At 41.1% G+C, this 15,800-nt stretch overlaps 1 protein-coding gene across 5 annotated transcripts in view; it reads right to left on the bottom strand.

Annotated features, from left to right (window-relative positions):
• The window catches only part of slc12a7b (solute carrier family 12 member 7b), a 246,993-nt gene that overhangs the window by 36,292 nt on the left and 194,901 nt on the right, over positions 1–15,800 (bottom strand). For all 5 annotated transcript variants that reach the window (XM_043719307.1, XM_043719309.1, XM_043719308.1 and 2 more), the window contains 9 exons: positions 13,067–13,234; positions 9,996–10,094; positions 8,585–8,642; positions 6,997–7,171; positions 5,627–5,745; positions 4,126–4,224; positions 2,599–2,718; positions 2,378–2,482; positions 27–195 (listed from right to left, as the gene is read on the bottom strand). In XM_043719307.1, coding sequence (XP_043575242.1) covers positions 27–195; positions 2,378–2,482; positions 2,599–2,718; positions 4,126–4,224; positions 5,627–5,745; positions 6,997–7,171; positions 8,585–8,642; positions 9,996–10,094; positions 13,067–13,234 — 1,112 coding nt within the window. The remainder of the gene's footprint in view (positions 1–26; positions 196–2,377; positions 2,483–2,598; positions 2,719–4,125; positions 4,225–5,626; positions 5,746–6,996; positions 7,172–8,584; positions 8,643–9,995; positions 10,095–13,066; positions 13,235–15,800) is intronic.

The raw sequence follows: 15,800 nt of genomic DNA, 5'->3' as shown, positions 1-15,800 counted from the left end.
TGAATAAATTGTGGGGTGAGTAATACCTGCTCAGCGTTCTGTACGTCAGCATGCCTGTCCAGGAAAGTGCCTTCCAACACAGAGCCAACAATGGTCAACCCTTTGCCAGCCTTAAGCTGTGTGGTAAATGACAGGAGCCGAGGGTGCTTCACATTCTGTTCTGGATCCAAGTTCAGCAATATCAACAGCTGAGGCCTGGGATCAAGAGCGAGAGGGCGACAGTGACAGCGAGAGAGAAGGGAAAAAAATAAAGGCAGGTGTTAGGTCAAAATGCGGAGTCATTTTGTGATCTGCAAAATATTTTTCCAATGTAGTATCAAAGCTTCTTGCCTTGCACTCATCAAGTCAGGCGCAGATGTCACAACTTGCAAGGGGCTACATATATCCATCTGCAGGCAAAAAGATGCTGTCCAACCATTGGTACTTTATTAAATTAATCAAAAGCAAGGGGGTCAATTACACTCTGATGCATTCTCCACAGCAACGCCACAACTGGAATCAACTCACCAATCAGTACCACCCTTTTCTCATACAGTATAAATTGTTACACCTTTTAAATTCTGTATTCTTGCATCAACTTAACGAGTACAAGACAAAAAGCTTTGATACCATTCAAAAACAAAAGAGAACTGCAGGTGCTGGAAATCAGAAACAAAAACAGAAATAGCCGGAAAAACTCAGCAGGTCTGGCAGCTTCTGTGGAGAAAAAGCAGAGTTAATCTTTTAGGTGCATTGACCTTTCATCAGAAATGTCAGAGGCTGAGGGATGACCTTACAAAAGTTTGCAAAATCATGAATGGCTATTCACCAGACCCATGCCTAAGTGTTTTCCCCAAAACTAGAGGGCATAGGTTTAAGGTGAGAAGGGAAAGATTTAAAAGTGACCTAACAGGCAACTTTTTCACAAAGGGTGGTGAGTGTATGGAATGAGCTGCCAGTGGAAATGGTGGAGGCTGGTAAAATACAGCATTTAAAAGGCATCTGGATTGGTTTATGAATAGGAAGGGTTTAGGGCAATATAGACCCAATACTGGCAAATGAGATAAGATTAATTCAGGATATCTGGTCGGCATGGATGAGTTGGACTGAAAGGTCTGTTTTCGTGCTGTACATCTCTAATGATTCTAACTGATTGCAGCTAGGAAAAAGTCGGTATATATGCTAAAAGATGGGGTGGTTGTCAAGGAAGTAAGTGGTGGAAATGGAACCACCCAGGAAGAGGGAAAAGTTGGGCAGAAAAAGGAACGAGTAAAGGTTAACCTGGGGGAATCAACAGCTGCTGATGGGGACCATTACTTACTGACAAGAGGTGGTTTGTGACAGCAGCCTAAGACAAGGTGTGGTGGGTGGGGTTGGGGTAAGGAAGACACTGCTTTGATACCGGTGTCTCTTTCATCAAGCAGTACTCACGTTCTTTTTAAACTATAATTTCTCAAAAAAAAAATTAACTCTTGTCTGGGGTACACAAAAGACCACTGTTCTTATTCCCTTTGTGGCCCTTAACCCACTTGCAGTAACAGCTAAATGGTAACACCCTGTCGGCAGCCAGTTTGATGAGACTGCTTGGTTTGTGCCTGCACTGTGCAGTGGTATTTTACATCAATGAGGCCAACAACCCCTCCAATAGTTAATACTCAATGCAAAAACAAGATGAAAAACATCTCCCAAAGGCTTGTTCTTCATAAAAGACATAAGATCTCCCCATAATTTACATCTGTTTAACATGCACTTTTTTTACATTGTCATTTTGACAAAACTGTAAAATATTAAATCAAAAACACTATAAAGGGGTTATCTCCATAATCACAGTGCAGCCAATCACACTTCTATAGTTAAACATCCAGTTTTATGGTGACTTGTCTCATTGATCAGTTCAATGCTCAGTTTAAAAAAAAACAAAATCTGGATTTCAAGTAAACAATAGTTTGGCGAGAGTTGGAAGCCTCTTGGTTAAGGTCAATTCACTGAATTTGCTCAATTTTTCATGCATGTTGGGTTAAAAGGAATGTCACTCAACTCTTTAATCTTTCTAGCTTACTGAAAATTAGGGTCAAATTTTGTTTCCCACTCCAAATATACAGCATGAGGAGGAAGCAATTGGGTCATACTGGTTGAATTTAATTGGCATAGCCTTCCAGCAGAATACTGGGAGCATTGCTATACACGAAGCGCATGTCAATGGTTTTAATGTTGATATTTGGTGAGCAAAAGGTTCAAATCACTGAGAAAATTAAACCGACACATTCAGAATGAAATCTGGCTAATAAGCAGGGTCAAGTTTTTGTCCTGCAGACTAAAAGTCCCTTTCTAGGAAGGTAATTTGGAACAGCTTTAAGAGATTTGAATTAGCATCGACAGAGTCTAGTTTTCCTTTTACCTCCAGTTCTTGGTGTGAGGTGGACCATCCTCCAAGCGCAGCAGAGCATATCGAGCAGCATTCAGGGACAGCCCCCTAATGCCATCACCCCATTCCTTCTCGGCCCTGATGAAAAGAACGTTAATAAAATGAATTTTCAAAAACAAAATACAGGCAGAAACAGTGCAATATTCATTAGACCAGATAAAGCACTCATTCATATTAAAAGATAACTATCTTACCCTCGATATTCAATGTACTTGTAGATGCATCCTGCTATTACCATGGCGACCAGCGCATAATACCAGGAGCAAATGAACATCAAGGCAAGGCATAAGCTCATCCCCAGGAAGGACAAAGTCCTAGAATTGGAATGCTTACAGTAAGTCACTGAAATAAAAACATTTTCAGATACTTCAGAATCCCCTACAGTAGGCCTAGAGCCAAGTTCATGTACATTTGGAGTCACAGTAACTCCTTTTCCCAATTACAGAAAATATTCAAGATTGTATCCAGTAATGGCTAAGGGACTATGTTGAGGCTGTTGTAACTAAAGGAAGAGGTCTTTCAATCACCAGTTTCACAGGTAAAAGTGAAATGAACAAAGTCCATCCCATGAGACAATCCCACCAAAATGTAGTTCAAAAATTGTTCAGCAAAGTTTTGAAAATCAGAGGAAGATTTGTGAGGGGTTACTGGACAAAACATTAAATAATTCTCTCACAAGAGCTGCCTGCCCTGCTGAGCTTCTCCAGCATTATAAAACTAAAACTCTACATATCACAAAAACTGTTTTCCATTATCTCTCGTGCTTGTTATCTTCTCAAAAGAATTCAAATAAACTTGTCAGGCACTATTTCCCCTTCATGAGATCATGCTGACTCTACTTAAACAAAATGAAGCAATGTGACATTTGAAAAGGATAAGGGCAGCAGATAAAAGGAAACACCAGCGCCTGCAAATTCCCATCCAAGCTGCTCACCATCCTGACTTGGAAACATATCGTTCACTTTCACTGGGTTAAAATCCTGGAATTTCCTCCCTCAGGGCATTGTGGGTCAACCTACAGCACATGGACTGCAACAGTGCACCAATACCTTCACAAGGGCAACTAGGAACGGGCGATAAATGTGGCCAACCAATGATGCCTACATCCCATGGGTGGACACAAAAATGGGTACATGGAGATCAACACAATTAGATTAGATTAGATTCCCTACAGTGTGGAAACAGGCCCCTCGGCCCAACTAGTCCACACCGACTCTCCGAAGAGTAACCCACCCAGACCCATTCCCCTCTGACTAATGCACCTAACACTATGGCCAATTCACCTAACCTGTACATCTTTGAACTGTGGGAGAAAACCGGTGCACCTGGAAAAAATCCACACAGACATGGGGAGAATGTGCAAACTCCACACAGACAGTCGCCCGAGGCTAGAATCGAACCTGGAACCCTAATGCTGTGAGGCAGCAGTGCTAACCACTGAGCCACCATGCCGCCGGCTAGTTATGCTGTCACTGATATTTCCCATTTAATTCTGAATGAGCTTTGATTGCACAAAGGACTACATTAGAAGCAGATCATGCCAGCTTTCCACAACTAGTGTTGGTGGCCCTATTTAATGCAACTTAAGAGCTTTGTCACTAGAATGGTTTCAAATAATCCACGAGTGACATAGTACAGCAGACTAGAGCTTGCTGCATGCCACAAAAACTAAAGAGATCCTTCAGTATTTGCTCATTTTGTTTGAGGGTGTTCTGCCATACCAGTGGTAGTATGTAAATCGTGGCCTCCAATTGGGCGTTTTCAGGAGTGTTTGCAGTGCACATGCCAAGTTCACAAACATATAACACATCAGGAAGAACCTGAGGGAGAAAAGGAAAAACAAATATGGCTTAGAACATTATGCTTAAAATGGTACAAACAATGCTGCGCTACTGTCATTATAATTTTGATGAGCACTCGAGTTTTCAGCCGTTTGTCCATTGTTATCTCAAATTAGTTCGGGCCCATTTTAAATCCATTCTCACTAGATGCCCTTGTGTCTCTAATCTGGGCTTTCAGCTGTTCCCAAATTCGCCTTTCAGCTATTGCAAGAATTATTTTTCTAAACCGGAGCAGGTTCCACAGTCTCCCAAAGTAACCACGTGAGCTGGATAGCTGACAACGGATGCTTCCCATTTTTCAATGCTTTAGATCAAACAAGAACTTTATGTGCTGCTGAATTCTGGAAAAATGAATGCTACATCAATGAACTGACCCTTGCTTTAGATCACATTTTTGAATTCACCTCCTATGGAGTTTATTTTGTCTGCAGATTTTGACCTGATGGATGATCACAATGTCCTTGATGTAGAATGAGGCAATTAAAAATATTCCCATTACTATATGTTAGCGGTCAATCCGATCAGTTATTCCTTGGTCCATGACTTGCGATCCTTTACTTCTCCACTAATTAATTCCGAGTCTTTCCAGTCAATAATGCAACATTGTCAAATAAATTACTTACTCTTGACAAGTTTAGATTCATCAACAATAACGCTTGGACAGTATCACCATTCCTGTACTGCTTACTTTGTACGGCTGTAGACTCCGGTATTCCCCTACCCCCATGTTTGCTCACACCAGCCTTACTGACATTTCAGGACAGTGTAAACATTTGCCTCCTTCATCTGTGTATTTGTCCTGTCTAATCAGCAGATGACTAGTATACCTACTCTCTCTAAACAAATTTGTCTCTGTTATGTACATCCACTTTTGACCAACTTCTCTCTCTATTGACATTTGAACCTCAATGCGCAGAAATCCTACTTTCTGAAAGTCTGTCCCTCAAAAGTCTCGACTTCACCATCTGCCTCTCTTTCCCAAAGTCTTCTGTCCCTTCAATTAAGCTTTGTTTTCCTGCCTGTGTCACTCCAAACTTTCCCTCTTCATCAGACCATTTTCACAACAGCAGACCAGGAAGCACTTTGATATTTTTATATTGAAGGCAATATGGGAATGTCAACTTTATGTATATTGCCGAGACACTCAGGAAGCAAGGTAGTGAAGACAAAAATGCACATCAAACAGTCGTGACTACTTTTTTTTGGGGCACTCTCTATTAGGCAGTTCTCTTAAGATCTCAGAAAACCAATGCCATTGTCTTAGGACAATGGCCATCCATTAAAACCTGACTCTGGTTAAGACATGAAAGCAAACCAACACAGTCTCTTTAAATTTAAAAAATTGGTTAGGGGAAAAAGGATGGAATAATTTTATACTTACATGGAAAGAATAGGAGCGACACTGTCGAGAGAAGCAATCAAAATGCCAATCTCACAAATACCAGCTGTGAGGAGGAGGGCCCATGTTGGTTCACCATTTGCCTTTCCATGACCAAAAACCTGTTTTTAAAAGTAGAGAATTTTATGTATAAAATGGACCTCTCAACATAATTACCTGTTTGCACGGAGGATTAACATAGCGTGTCAGACCATACCTGCCATAGTTGGGCCATTACGGGCATCCAGTAACAGGGAAAATGGGGAATATACCCCATAGTAGGTGGCACAGGTGTAAAGAGACGGATCTTTCACCAGCCATTTTGTAACCAATGATAGGAGTTGCACATGAGGAATTTGCAGAATCCTCATTGTAGCAATCGCCGGTGGAACTGTCCGGGAAATTATGCCTGGCACTTCCCAGAAATCTCCATAGCTACTAGAGACTTTGGATAGTTCCCATGAAATGGAGTAAAACCAGTTAGTCAGGAGAAGTTGAGATCATTGAACACGTAGTCTGAACCCTAAGTAACGATTAAACAGGTCCCAAAGCTGCCTTAACCTCAACCCAGAGACCCCTTATAACCCCAGATGTAGAGACAACATCCGAAGACAGGCCAGGAAAAGACTCACTTCTTCCTTTCCTCCCCTCTGCCCCACTCCACCCCAACCAGCAAACTTATAACTATGGACCTAATTTATCCAACCCACCCGGACCTACTCTAAACACTCACCTGCCCCCTTGCACCCTACATCCACCCCAATTACCACCTTGCTTAATTGGCACCCTATAGAACACTCCCCAGTTGGCACTCTACAAATTTGGACTATACCCCCTCACCACTGGCACCACAGCCAGTTGGTAACCTGACTCTGACCAATCTGGCATCCTGCCTCCTCTCCAGCTGGCAACTTTAGCCACGACCTGCCCCTCTCCCATTCACCTGGCACCCTGCCCCCTCAGGACCTTGAACAGGACCTTAGAGCCGCTTTGACAGCTGCTGATGACAGTTCTGGGCAATGAAAGAAATGTCAGAATGGAAGTATATTCCCACATTCCTGAGCAAGCAGTGATCAGAATCTCCTCTCAGAAAAGGAGAGCTCCCTTATTTTATAGAATGGAAGGTGGGTGTGGCATTCTGCATGGATTTGCCGAACACCAGAAAACCAGTTAATACATTACAGGATAGCTCTAGAACTACCTGGCAGCCCACTTAGGCTAGTCTTTCAAGGAGTATACATGTCGTCCTTATTCCTGCCTTGACAGTGCAGCACATCTATAGAAAATAATTTGCTCTTCACACGCGTACCTCACAGTCTTCAGTTTCATTGACACCTTGTTGATGACATTTAACGTAAATTGTCTGCACCTACCCGCAGGAAAGGAATGATCCCATCCCTTGCAATAGCCTGCATTAGCCGAGGGGCCCCAGTGAGACTCTGGAGGCCAGCACCACACGTTGAAAAAAAAGAACCAATCACAATAACCCAGGGTGATGGCCAAGCCAGAGTCCCAATGACAAGGTTGCCATCTACAGAATCGCCGAACCTGGGAAGAGAGAAGTGAAAGTCTTTCAAAAGGCAAAAACCAAAATTCATTGCAGACCAGCTGTTTACTTTTAGAACCTCACACGCTAGCTAAACGAACTGTCATTTAAGTGTAGAACAACCCCACATCAGCAGCGAATCAGATTGGCTCATGATATTTCATTGTATTGTTCCTAAGCAGAGTATTAGGAGAAACAGAATTCATGACATAATAAGCCAACCCATTCTCATAGCTTGGATGCTGGTAGGTGGCAATTGTTGGCTCAACAATATAACTGAAAGATAAAAGACCTAATCTTATCATTTGTGTCAAGAAGCTACAAAACCAATTTAAGAAAGTCTGAACTATTCTGCACTGAACCAGTTTTATGGCTTCAAGCAATGTATCATGCCATCTGTTTAATAATTCAAATGGTACATTGAGAATTTAAGTGAGTCCCTTAATTGCTCTTAAGTGTATAGTCCATATATCCTTTCTTAAAGGGATGGTACAAATATTTTACCATCAAACTTCAATGCACTATCTACAATTGAATAATAGAGCTGCAAGAACCCTTCATCTGAAATATAAAAGCTGTTAGATTATCATAAAAATTGTAGTGAAATACTCGAACAAATATAAATTCCAAGAAGAAAAGATTTTTTTTAAAAAAAAAGAATACACATCTTGAAGGGCAAGTGGACACTTTATGCTTAATTAGGAGATAACACTCTCGCCCATGAGTCACCTGTTAAATACACAGTATTTATTGCCCCTTCATTAGAGAATGAGCAATTCTACAGGAAAATCATTCAGCCTCAAATAAATCACACTGACTGCCTGCTCTGTAGCATAACGCTCAGAAGGATACAGACAACCACGAATAAAATTAACTCTAGATTCAGATAGATCGGGAAATAAGTGAGATTAGAGTGGTACTGGAAAAGCACAGCAGGTCAGGCAGCATCCGAGGAGCAGGAAAATCAATGTTTCGGGCAAAAGCCCATATCAGGAATCCTGATGAAAGGCTTTTGCCTGAAACGAAAATTTTCCTGGTCCTTGGATCCTGTCTGACCTGCTGTGCTTTTCTCGCACCACTCTAATCTTGACTGATCTCCAGCACCTGCAGGACTCACTTTCGCCCAGGGAAATAAGTGATGCAACAGGTTTTAAAAAGAAAACCCAAGATAATGGAGTGGCAAAGTGAGAGGAAAAGATATTATTCAATTACAGCTTCATTACCAATAGAAGAACATTTGATTATCTGACATTTTAATTAGTCACTGACACACCATGATGCGTACGCAAGGACTGATGTTTTTGATAGCTTAAAATATGTTGTAATATAATGATAGTCATAACAGTCCAGGGAAAACAGATGTGCAACTTTTCAATACAATACCAGAGTGTTCCATAAATATGAAAATTGCTTACTTGTCCCTCAAGAGCACACCTTCAATGCAAGCACCAAATAAGATAATGGACGACAAGTCTGTTGTTGATTATCAAGGAAATTTACTTTTTTGGAAAAAAAGGCAATGTTACCCAAATTAGTTGTAATTACATATACCAGTTAGAAAATATTCCCTTGTGGTAACCAAAAGTACTCTTGCAACAGCATCCTCTGCTTGCTAGTGGAAATTTTAATGAGTCATCGACTCTTCAGTGATGACCATCCATTATGAATTGAAGATCATCTCAGCCTTTTGAGGGTGTGGTGACAGGAGGGAGAATACTGGGCCACTTTCCTCTGAAATGATCCTTCGGTCGGTCTGACTAAAGATCAAGAGAGAGAGCGCATTACTCTGTGGCATGAGCAAAGAATTAAAACTAATGTTGCAGTTAGTTCAATGGAAATTGAGGCAATGAAAACAGCTTGAAGGGAATGCATTGATTTGCAATTGAGACCCAACTGTCAACATTCTAGTTCATCTCGTGGAAAGTGTCCTGGTGCAGTATAGAAGATAAAGTCTTTTTTAAAATTTATTCATGGAATTTTCTTTTCGGGTTGAGAATGGGGGGTGGTTTGTCACTGGCTGCGTCAACATTTATTGCCCATCCATAATTGCAAAAAGGCCAGTTAAAAGTCAACAACATTGCTGTGGGTCTGGAGTCACATGCCTGCCAATCCAAGTAAGGTTATCAGTTTCCTTCTCTAAAGGACATTCAATCAGATGAATGTCCTTTGGGAAGTAAACTGACAACCTTACCTGGTCAGCTTTTTCCTGACAACTGATTCAACGTAATCATTTTAGATTCTTGATTTCAGAGTTATTGAATTCAAATACCATCATCTGCCATGGTGGGATTTGAACCTGGGTCCCCAGAACATTACCTGGATTTCTGTATTAACAGTCCAGAAATATATCACCAGGCCATTGCCTCCCCTGTCATCTGTGGAGTGACTTGCTGAGAATCTAACTAACTGCATTGCAATGTAATCAGTTTGCTTCTGGTATTACAAATAAATTGAGAGTTTCATTTTTGAATTTTTTTTTTTAAAAACGGCATTTGTGGGATGGCAGCTACAATGGCAATATTTATTGCTTACTCTGAATGATCACTAGCGTGAGGCATGATACACATGGATGGCTGGTGGCACTTAGTCTTCAAGCCCCAAAGCACTTTAGACAGTGGGATTCTTACATAAATGTTTACTGACGGTTTAGGTTTAGGTTTCATTCCACCAGTTATTAGAGATCTACTGAATCCACCTTCATGATCCGTTTTATCTATGCAGTACCATTGCATCCAGGGCCCTGGATTCCCAGAACCTTTTGAAATTTCGAGTACTTTTAATTTTGGAGATTCAAATTAATGTGAGGATTTCCCAGGGTAAGGATACAAATGAAAGAAGTCGTAATAATTGCTAACAGTGTTCCAGTAGGGATGGATTTCTGAGCATCCTTTAAGTCTCCAGATCTATTTGAGCCAGCCATAATGCCTGTTAAAGGAAAAAAAGAACCTTTATCAGATTTGAGTGCATTATTCATTAAAGGTATACAAGCTCTCATCCTTGCTGTTTTACAACTGTACTTAAATACTCATGGCTTTTAATCTCATCAAACATTATGCCGATTCACTTGTACAGTTCTGTTCAGCTATCTGTGTAATTCAACTTGAAGTTTCAAGCATTAGGTTCAGCTTGTATGCAAAGTTCAAAACGATGATCATGGGCAAAGGACACTGATTTCTATTGGCTTTTACCACAGATGGGGATAAGGGCTCAACGTGGACACATGTTCATCGCAGCATATTTCTGGGTGCAGATTTTGGTGAATGAGGAAGATGTTTGTAAAAATCCTCATTCTGCTAGAAGCACCAGTACTGCCGGGGAAATAAAAATCCTAAAAGGTTACACCTGGAGAAGACCCTGAATATCAGCCAGAATTCAAAGTGTGACAATAATATGGCTTTAAGAGGTTATTTTGTTTTGGGTTTTTTTTGTGAAGAGAGGTTTTCAGGTAGTGGTTACAAGAGTCTAACAGAACAACTACAGTAAACAGTTTGCGAGGTCTTAGGGTGTTTTAAAGTTGGAACAATAGAAGCAACCTGAATGGGTGAGGTCGTACTCTCATAGAACCAATATCTTTAGTTTTTTCAGCAGTTGTTGCTGGGGTCTCAGCAGGGCTAGAAGCTGCAGTGAATCTCTCCTACACAATTTCTCTCAATTTTCTTCCAGAGCTCCTTGAGTAGCATGTGAGACAATCTGTTTTCTGAACTTGCCTTTTGCCATAGGTGTGTTTACAGGTTACTACTATGTTGAAATGGTTAATTAGTAAAAGATACTGTTAGGGCTGCCCATAATTAAGTAGCACCAAGTGGCTGATGGCTTCCCATAACTGAACAGAAAATGACCAACAGAATGCAACAGAATATGGCTGATAGTAGATAGAGAACCTTAGGAAAATGTTTTCTTAATATAGTTGCAGCAAGTTGATCAATAACAGGACTGCTTAATTAAGGTTACTGGTTGGGAAAGAATGTGCAGCTGCAATTGCTTACATAGATAAGAAACAAAGTAGTTGTTTCTCTTGACAATATTAAGAGTAGGTTTTAGTTAAGATTCCTCAGACTATCATACATTGATTGAGATTTTTGAAGAAGATTGATGAGGGCAGAGCAGTAGATGTGATCTATATGGACCTTCAGTAAGGCGTTTGACAAGGTTCCCCATGGGAAACTGATTAGCAAGGTTAGATCTCATGGAATACAAGGAGAACTAGCCATTTGTATACAGAACTGGCTCAAAAGGTAGAAGACAGAGGGTGGTGGTGGAGGGTTCTTTTTCAGACTGGAGGACTGTGACCAATGGAGTGCCACAAGGATTGGTGTTCTACTTTTTGTCATTTTACGTAAATGATTTGGATGCGAGCATAAGAGGTACAGTTAGTAAGTGTGCAGATGATACCAAAATTGGAGGTATAGTGGACAGCGAAGAGGGTTACCTCAGATTACAACAGGATCTGGACCAGATGGGCCAATGGGCTGAGAAGTGGCAGATGGAGTTTAATTCAGATAAATGCGAGGTGCTGCATTTTGGGAAAGCAAATCTTAGCAGGACTTATACACTTAATGGTAAGGTATTGGTTAGGCCACTGTTGGAATATTGCGTGCAGTTCTGGTCTCCTTCCGATCGGAAGGATGTTGTGAAACTTGAAAGGGTTCAGAAAAGATTTACAAGGATGTTGCCAGGGTTGGAGGATCTGAGCTACAGGGTGAGGCTGAACAGGCTGGGACTGTTTTCCCTGGAGCATCGGAGGTTGAGGGATGGCCTTATAGAGGTTTACAAAATTATGAGGGGCATGGATAGGATAAATAGACAATTTATCTTTTCCCTGGGGTCAGGGAGTCCAGAACTAGAGGGCATAGGTTTAGGGTGAGAGGGGAAAGATATAAGAGAGACCTAAGGGGCAACTTTTTCATGCAGAGGGTGGTACGTGTATGGAATGAGCTGCCAGAGGATGTGGTGGAGGCTGGTACAATTGCAACATTTAAGAGGCATTTGGATGGGTATATGAATAGGAAGGGTTTGGAGGGGTATGGGCCGGGTGCTGGCAGGTGGGACTAGATTAGGTTGGGATATCTGGTCGGCATGGACGTGTTAGACCGAAGGGTCTGTTTCCATGCTGTACATCTCCATGACTCTATACAGATTCCACAGTAGCTACAGATCCACATATGTGCAAAAAAAATCACCAAAAAAATAAGATTCAAAACAGTTTCAGGCAGAAGTGCTCCTGCCCTTCCTATTGAAGTCTGAAAATATCTTGACCATTTGTGGACCACCAGCCTGTCCATCTCTTTGTCGTTCAATGACACCGAAAGACATCCCAGTGCTGCTGATCAATAGTATTAAAAAGGGGGCGTGTGTGTGCTCTCAATTTTAACCATTTTCAACCTGAAGGTTTTATGAGCCTTCCTGTAAAGGAAATAAGAGGTGTAACAGTTGTGCCGAAATAAAGTTGTACCTGAATCTATCACTAGACTCAGATCTCATTTTTCTAATGAGTGTCTAACAATTACTGTATCTATTTTTAAGTTTTCTAACAGGGTTGAGTTATTCCAATTCTTTCTTTCTTTTGTTATATTTTAACTAGAGTGGATGAAGAAAGTGTGTTTTGCTGGTAGTTTGCGAAATTGAATTGCATCTGGAATGCAACACTTTACATTTATCTTTTAAAAAAGAAAAAAAGTTATGGTCTACGCTAACGTCTGAACATTTTGAGGGGGTTTGATTTCATCCATAACGCAAGCAATACAACACTTCAGGAAACAAGTCGGTTTAGTTGGAAATAACAACTAATGAGGGTTGCGAAGAGTTATTTTAGCAGTGCAAATGTGAAACAACATGTTATGCAGAAGGCTGAACAGTAACTGTACATCTCATAGTCCCTTCCCAGCCATACATCTGACCTGTCACAGATGGGAAGTAGATGCCAACCAGCATGGTGAAGTAGGTCGCAATGTCACTGAAGACATACGGGAGTCTTGTGTTTGTTGCACTCTCCGAGGCAGGCACAGAAGGCAGTCCTCTCTTTTCCAACAACTCCCCCTGTGACCCATATGTACTCCAGATATTTTCTGGTAGGAACAGAAAGAAAAATAAAATCAAAGACTCATAGTGAAGAAATAATTAGTTCAAAATAATGAAAAGTAATGGCGCAGATTATGCAGCTGTCATGACAGCAAGACAGTCAGCTCTCGCTGCTGTTGGAACTATAAAACTGATAACTTCCATTGTTTACAGACAACAAAACACTGAAACCTAGAGTCTACTGTAAGCTATTCACTGTTTCTCCATAGGCTGCACTACTGACAGGCCCATTGACGAAAAATCAAATCATTTGACTGGACATGATTTCCATTTTGACGTCCCACTTCATCCATGCTGAAAACACATTCTTTAGCAGCAAAGTATGGCAGATTCCAAGAATCGGAAGCAAAAGTAAAAGATGTTGGAAAATGGTCAGCATATCAAGCAGTGTCTGAAGCAAGAGGGATATTTACTTTTAGGTTCTGGAGGTTTCATTAAATCTGGAACACTGGAAAGTATCTTTCCTCGGGTTTGCAAGCAGCAGAATTTCGTGGAAGAAATTTTGCAATCTACGAAGGTGGGGAAGTTTCCTCGATATTCAGACAGCCATTCAGCTAATTGGTTGCCAGCTACTAACTGTTCTATGAGAATTGTAACCCGGGGCAAGGAAGTTTCAGGAAAACAGAGGCTGGCTGCTCCTGAGCCATGATGGAGAGTGTGGCTGTTACCAGGGCAACTTCCCGGGATGGAAAGGAAGTTGTTTTGGATTCCTAGGTCCAATTCCACACGCGTTCTCCAGTACAGGCTAATGTTAGCCCTGCATTTCGAAGCAACGAAAGTCTGCGCCCACTGGTTAGGATAGATATTTTCCAATCGACCTGTTCAGAGATGTTATTGCACACCTCTGGAGCAGGTGTCCCAACTGAAGCTGTGATAATTTCAGCCCAACTCACTTGGCTGAGGCGCTCAGCTGGTCATTAACTGGCCACTTTAAGGACCTTAATGCAGGACAGGAAGGTGAAGCTTGGGCCTACATGCCCAGAACTTAATTCTGGCAAGGCAGGGTTTTCGTCTGTCACTATCCTCTCTAATTAAGTTTCCTTCCTGCCTTGAGCCCCTGACCCTGATAATTCAGCTCATTTATTTAGTTTCTCATTCTGCCATAGGATGCTGTCTAATCCTGCTTCCAGCATTTTGATGTCAAGTTTTCCATGAGTGAAGTCTGTCAAATCTTAGCAGTGCATCTGTATCTAGATTAGCGACTCAGGAGCATGGCTGAAAAAGTGATGTAATTTAGAGCTCAAGCTCTGGCAGCTTTGTTCCAGACAACGTTCAATTTGAGGATGGCAATTTGAAAGCAAAAACCTAAATCCGTGTATTTTATTTCCCGCTGGATGAAAAAGAATGTCGTGCATCACTGAAGTGGAATTTACAAGCTTAGAAATATCATGAATAATACTTCTGAAGTTGAGCTGAAGATTCCCATTTCATTAATGGTTCACTTGTGCATTAGATGCCTTTGTCTTCCAAGATTTGAAGCTTCAAACTTAACAGAATCTGATGCCATCTCTTCAAATGCTTCCAGTTGGTCTTTCATTCCTTCTCCATACAGGTTTATTGCCATCCTTCCACCTCCAAACAAATGTAGCCCCTCATTATGTTGAAGTTGAGATTCACTGAACAAGTTCAAAATTCTTTTCTTCACCTTCTACCTTAAACTGAGGAAAAGATTAATTTCCATCCTGCTAAAATTACTAGAATTTTAAAATCCACATTTAATCATGATATACTTCGTGTGTTCTTTTACAAATGTCAACATTCATTCCCTTCATCAGCAACAGTGTGTACCATTTACAAGATGCATTGCAGCAATTCATTAAAGATCTTTAGATAACACCTTCCAAGTCCACAACAACTACCATCCAGAAGGACAAGGGCAGCAGATACATGGGAATACCGCCATCTGCAAGTTTGTCTCCAAGCCACTCACCATCAAGATTTGGAAAATCACAGTTTCATCACTGTCGTGGGGTCAAAATCCTTGAAGTCCCTCCCCAAGGGCATTATGGGTCTACCACAGCACCTAGACTGCAGCAGTTCAGGAAGGCAGCTCACCACCACCTTCTCAATAATGACTAGGAATGGGTAATAAGTGTTGGCCAAGCCAGCATCACCAACTTTGCATAAATTAATTTTTTAAAAACTCACTGGCGCTTCTGCACAGTCTCAAGACAGTCCAAAAACATGTTAGATACTAACACAGAGGACAAAAGAGTTGGGGATATATTATGTGTGATAGCATAAATTGAAATTTGGTGCAGTACTGAAGGAAGGAAGAAAATATCCTATGATCAAAAACAAACAGGTTATTAGTGGACCCAGATACATTTAGAATGGTAGTTACAAAATGAAAATAGAAACCTATCATGGATAAGTTTTTGTAAAATTACCAGCATTGGTCATGGGCAAAAGAATCAGAGACTAGGACTACTTGGATACCATTTCAAAGAGCCAACGCAAGTCCTATAAGCTGAATGGTCTCTTGCTGTGATATATCATTGTATGATTGAAACTTCAAAATAATAGGTAATAGGGGAGATATAAGCAAGGGTA

This window comes from Chiloscyllium plagiosum, chromosome 29 (genome assembly GCF_004010195.1).
Source record: "Chiloscyllium plagiosum isolate BGI_BamShark_2017 chromosome 29, ASM401019v2, whole genome shotgun sequence".
NCBI classification, from domain to species: domain Eukaryota; kingdom Metazoa; phylum Chordata; class Chondrichthyes; order Orectolobiformes; family Hemiscylliidae; genus Chiloscyllium; species Chiloscyllium plagiosum.
Note: the sequence above shows the minus strand (reverse complement) of the source record. Positions and strands in the feature narration are given on the sequence as shown.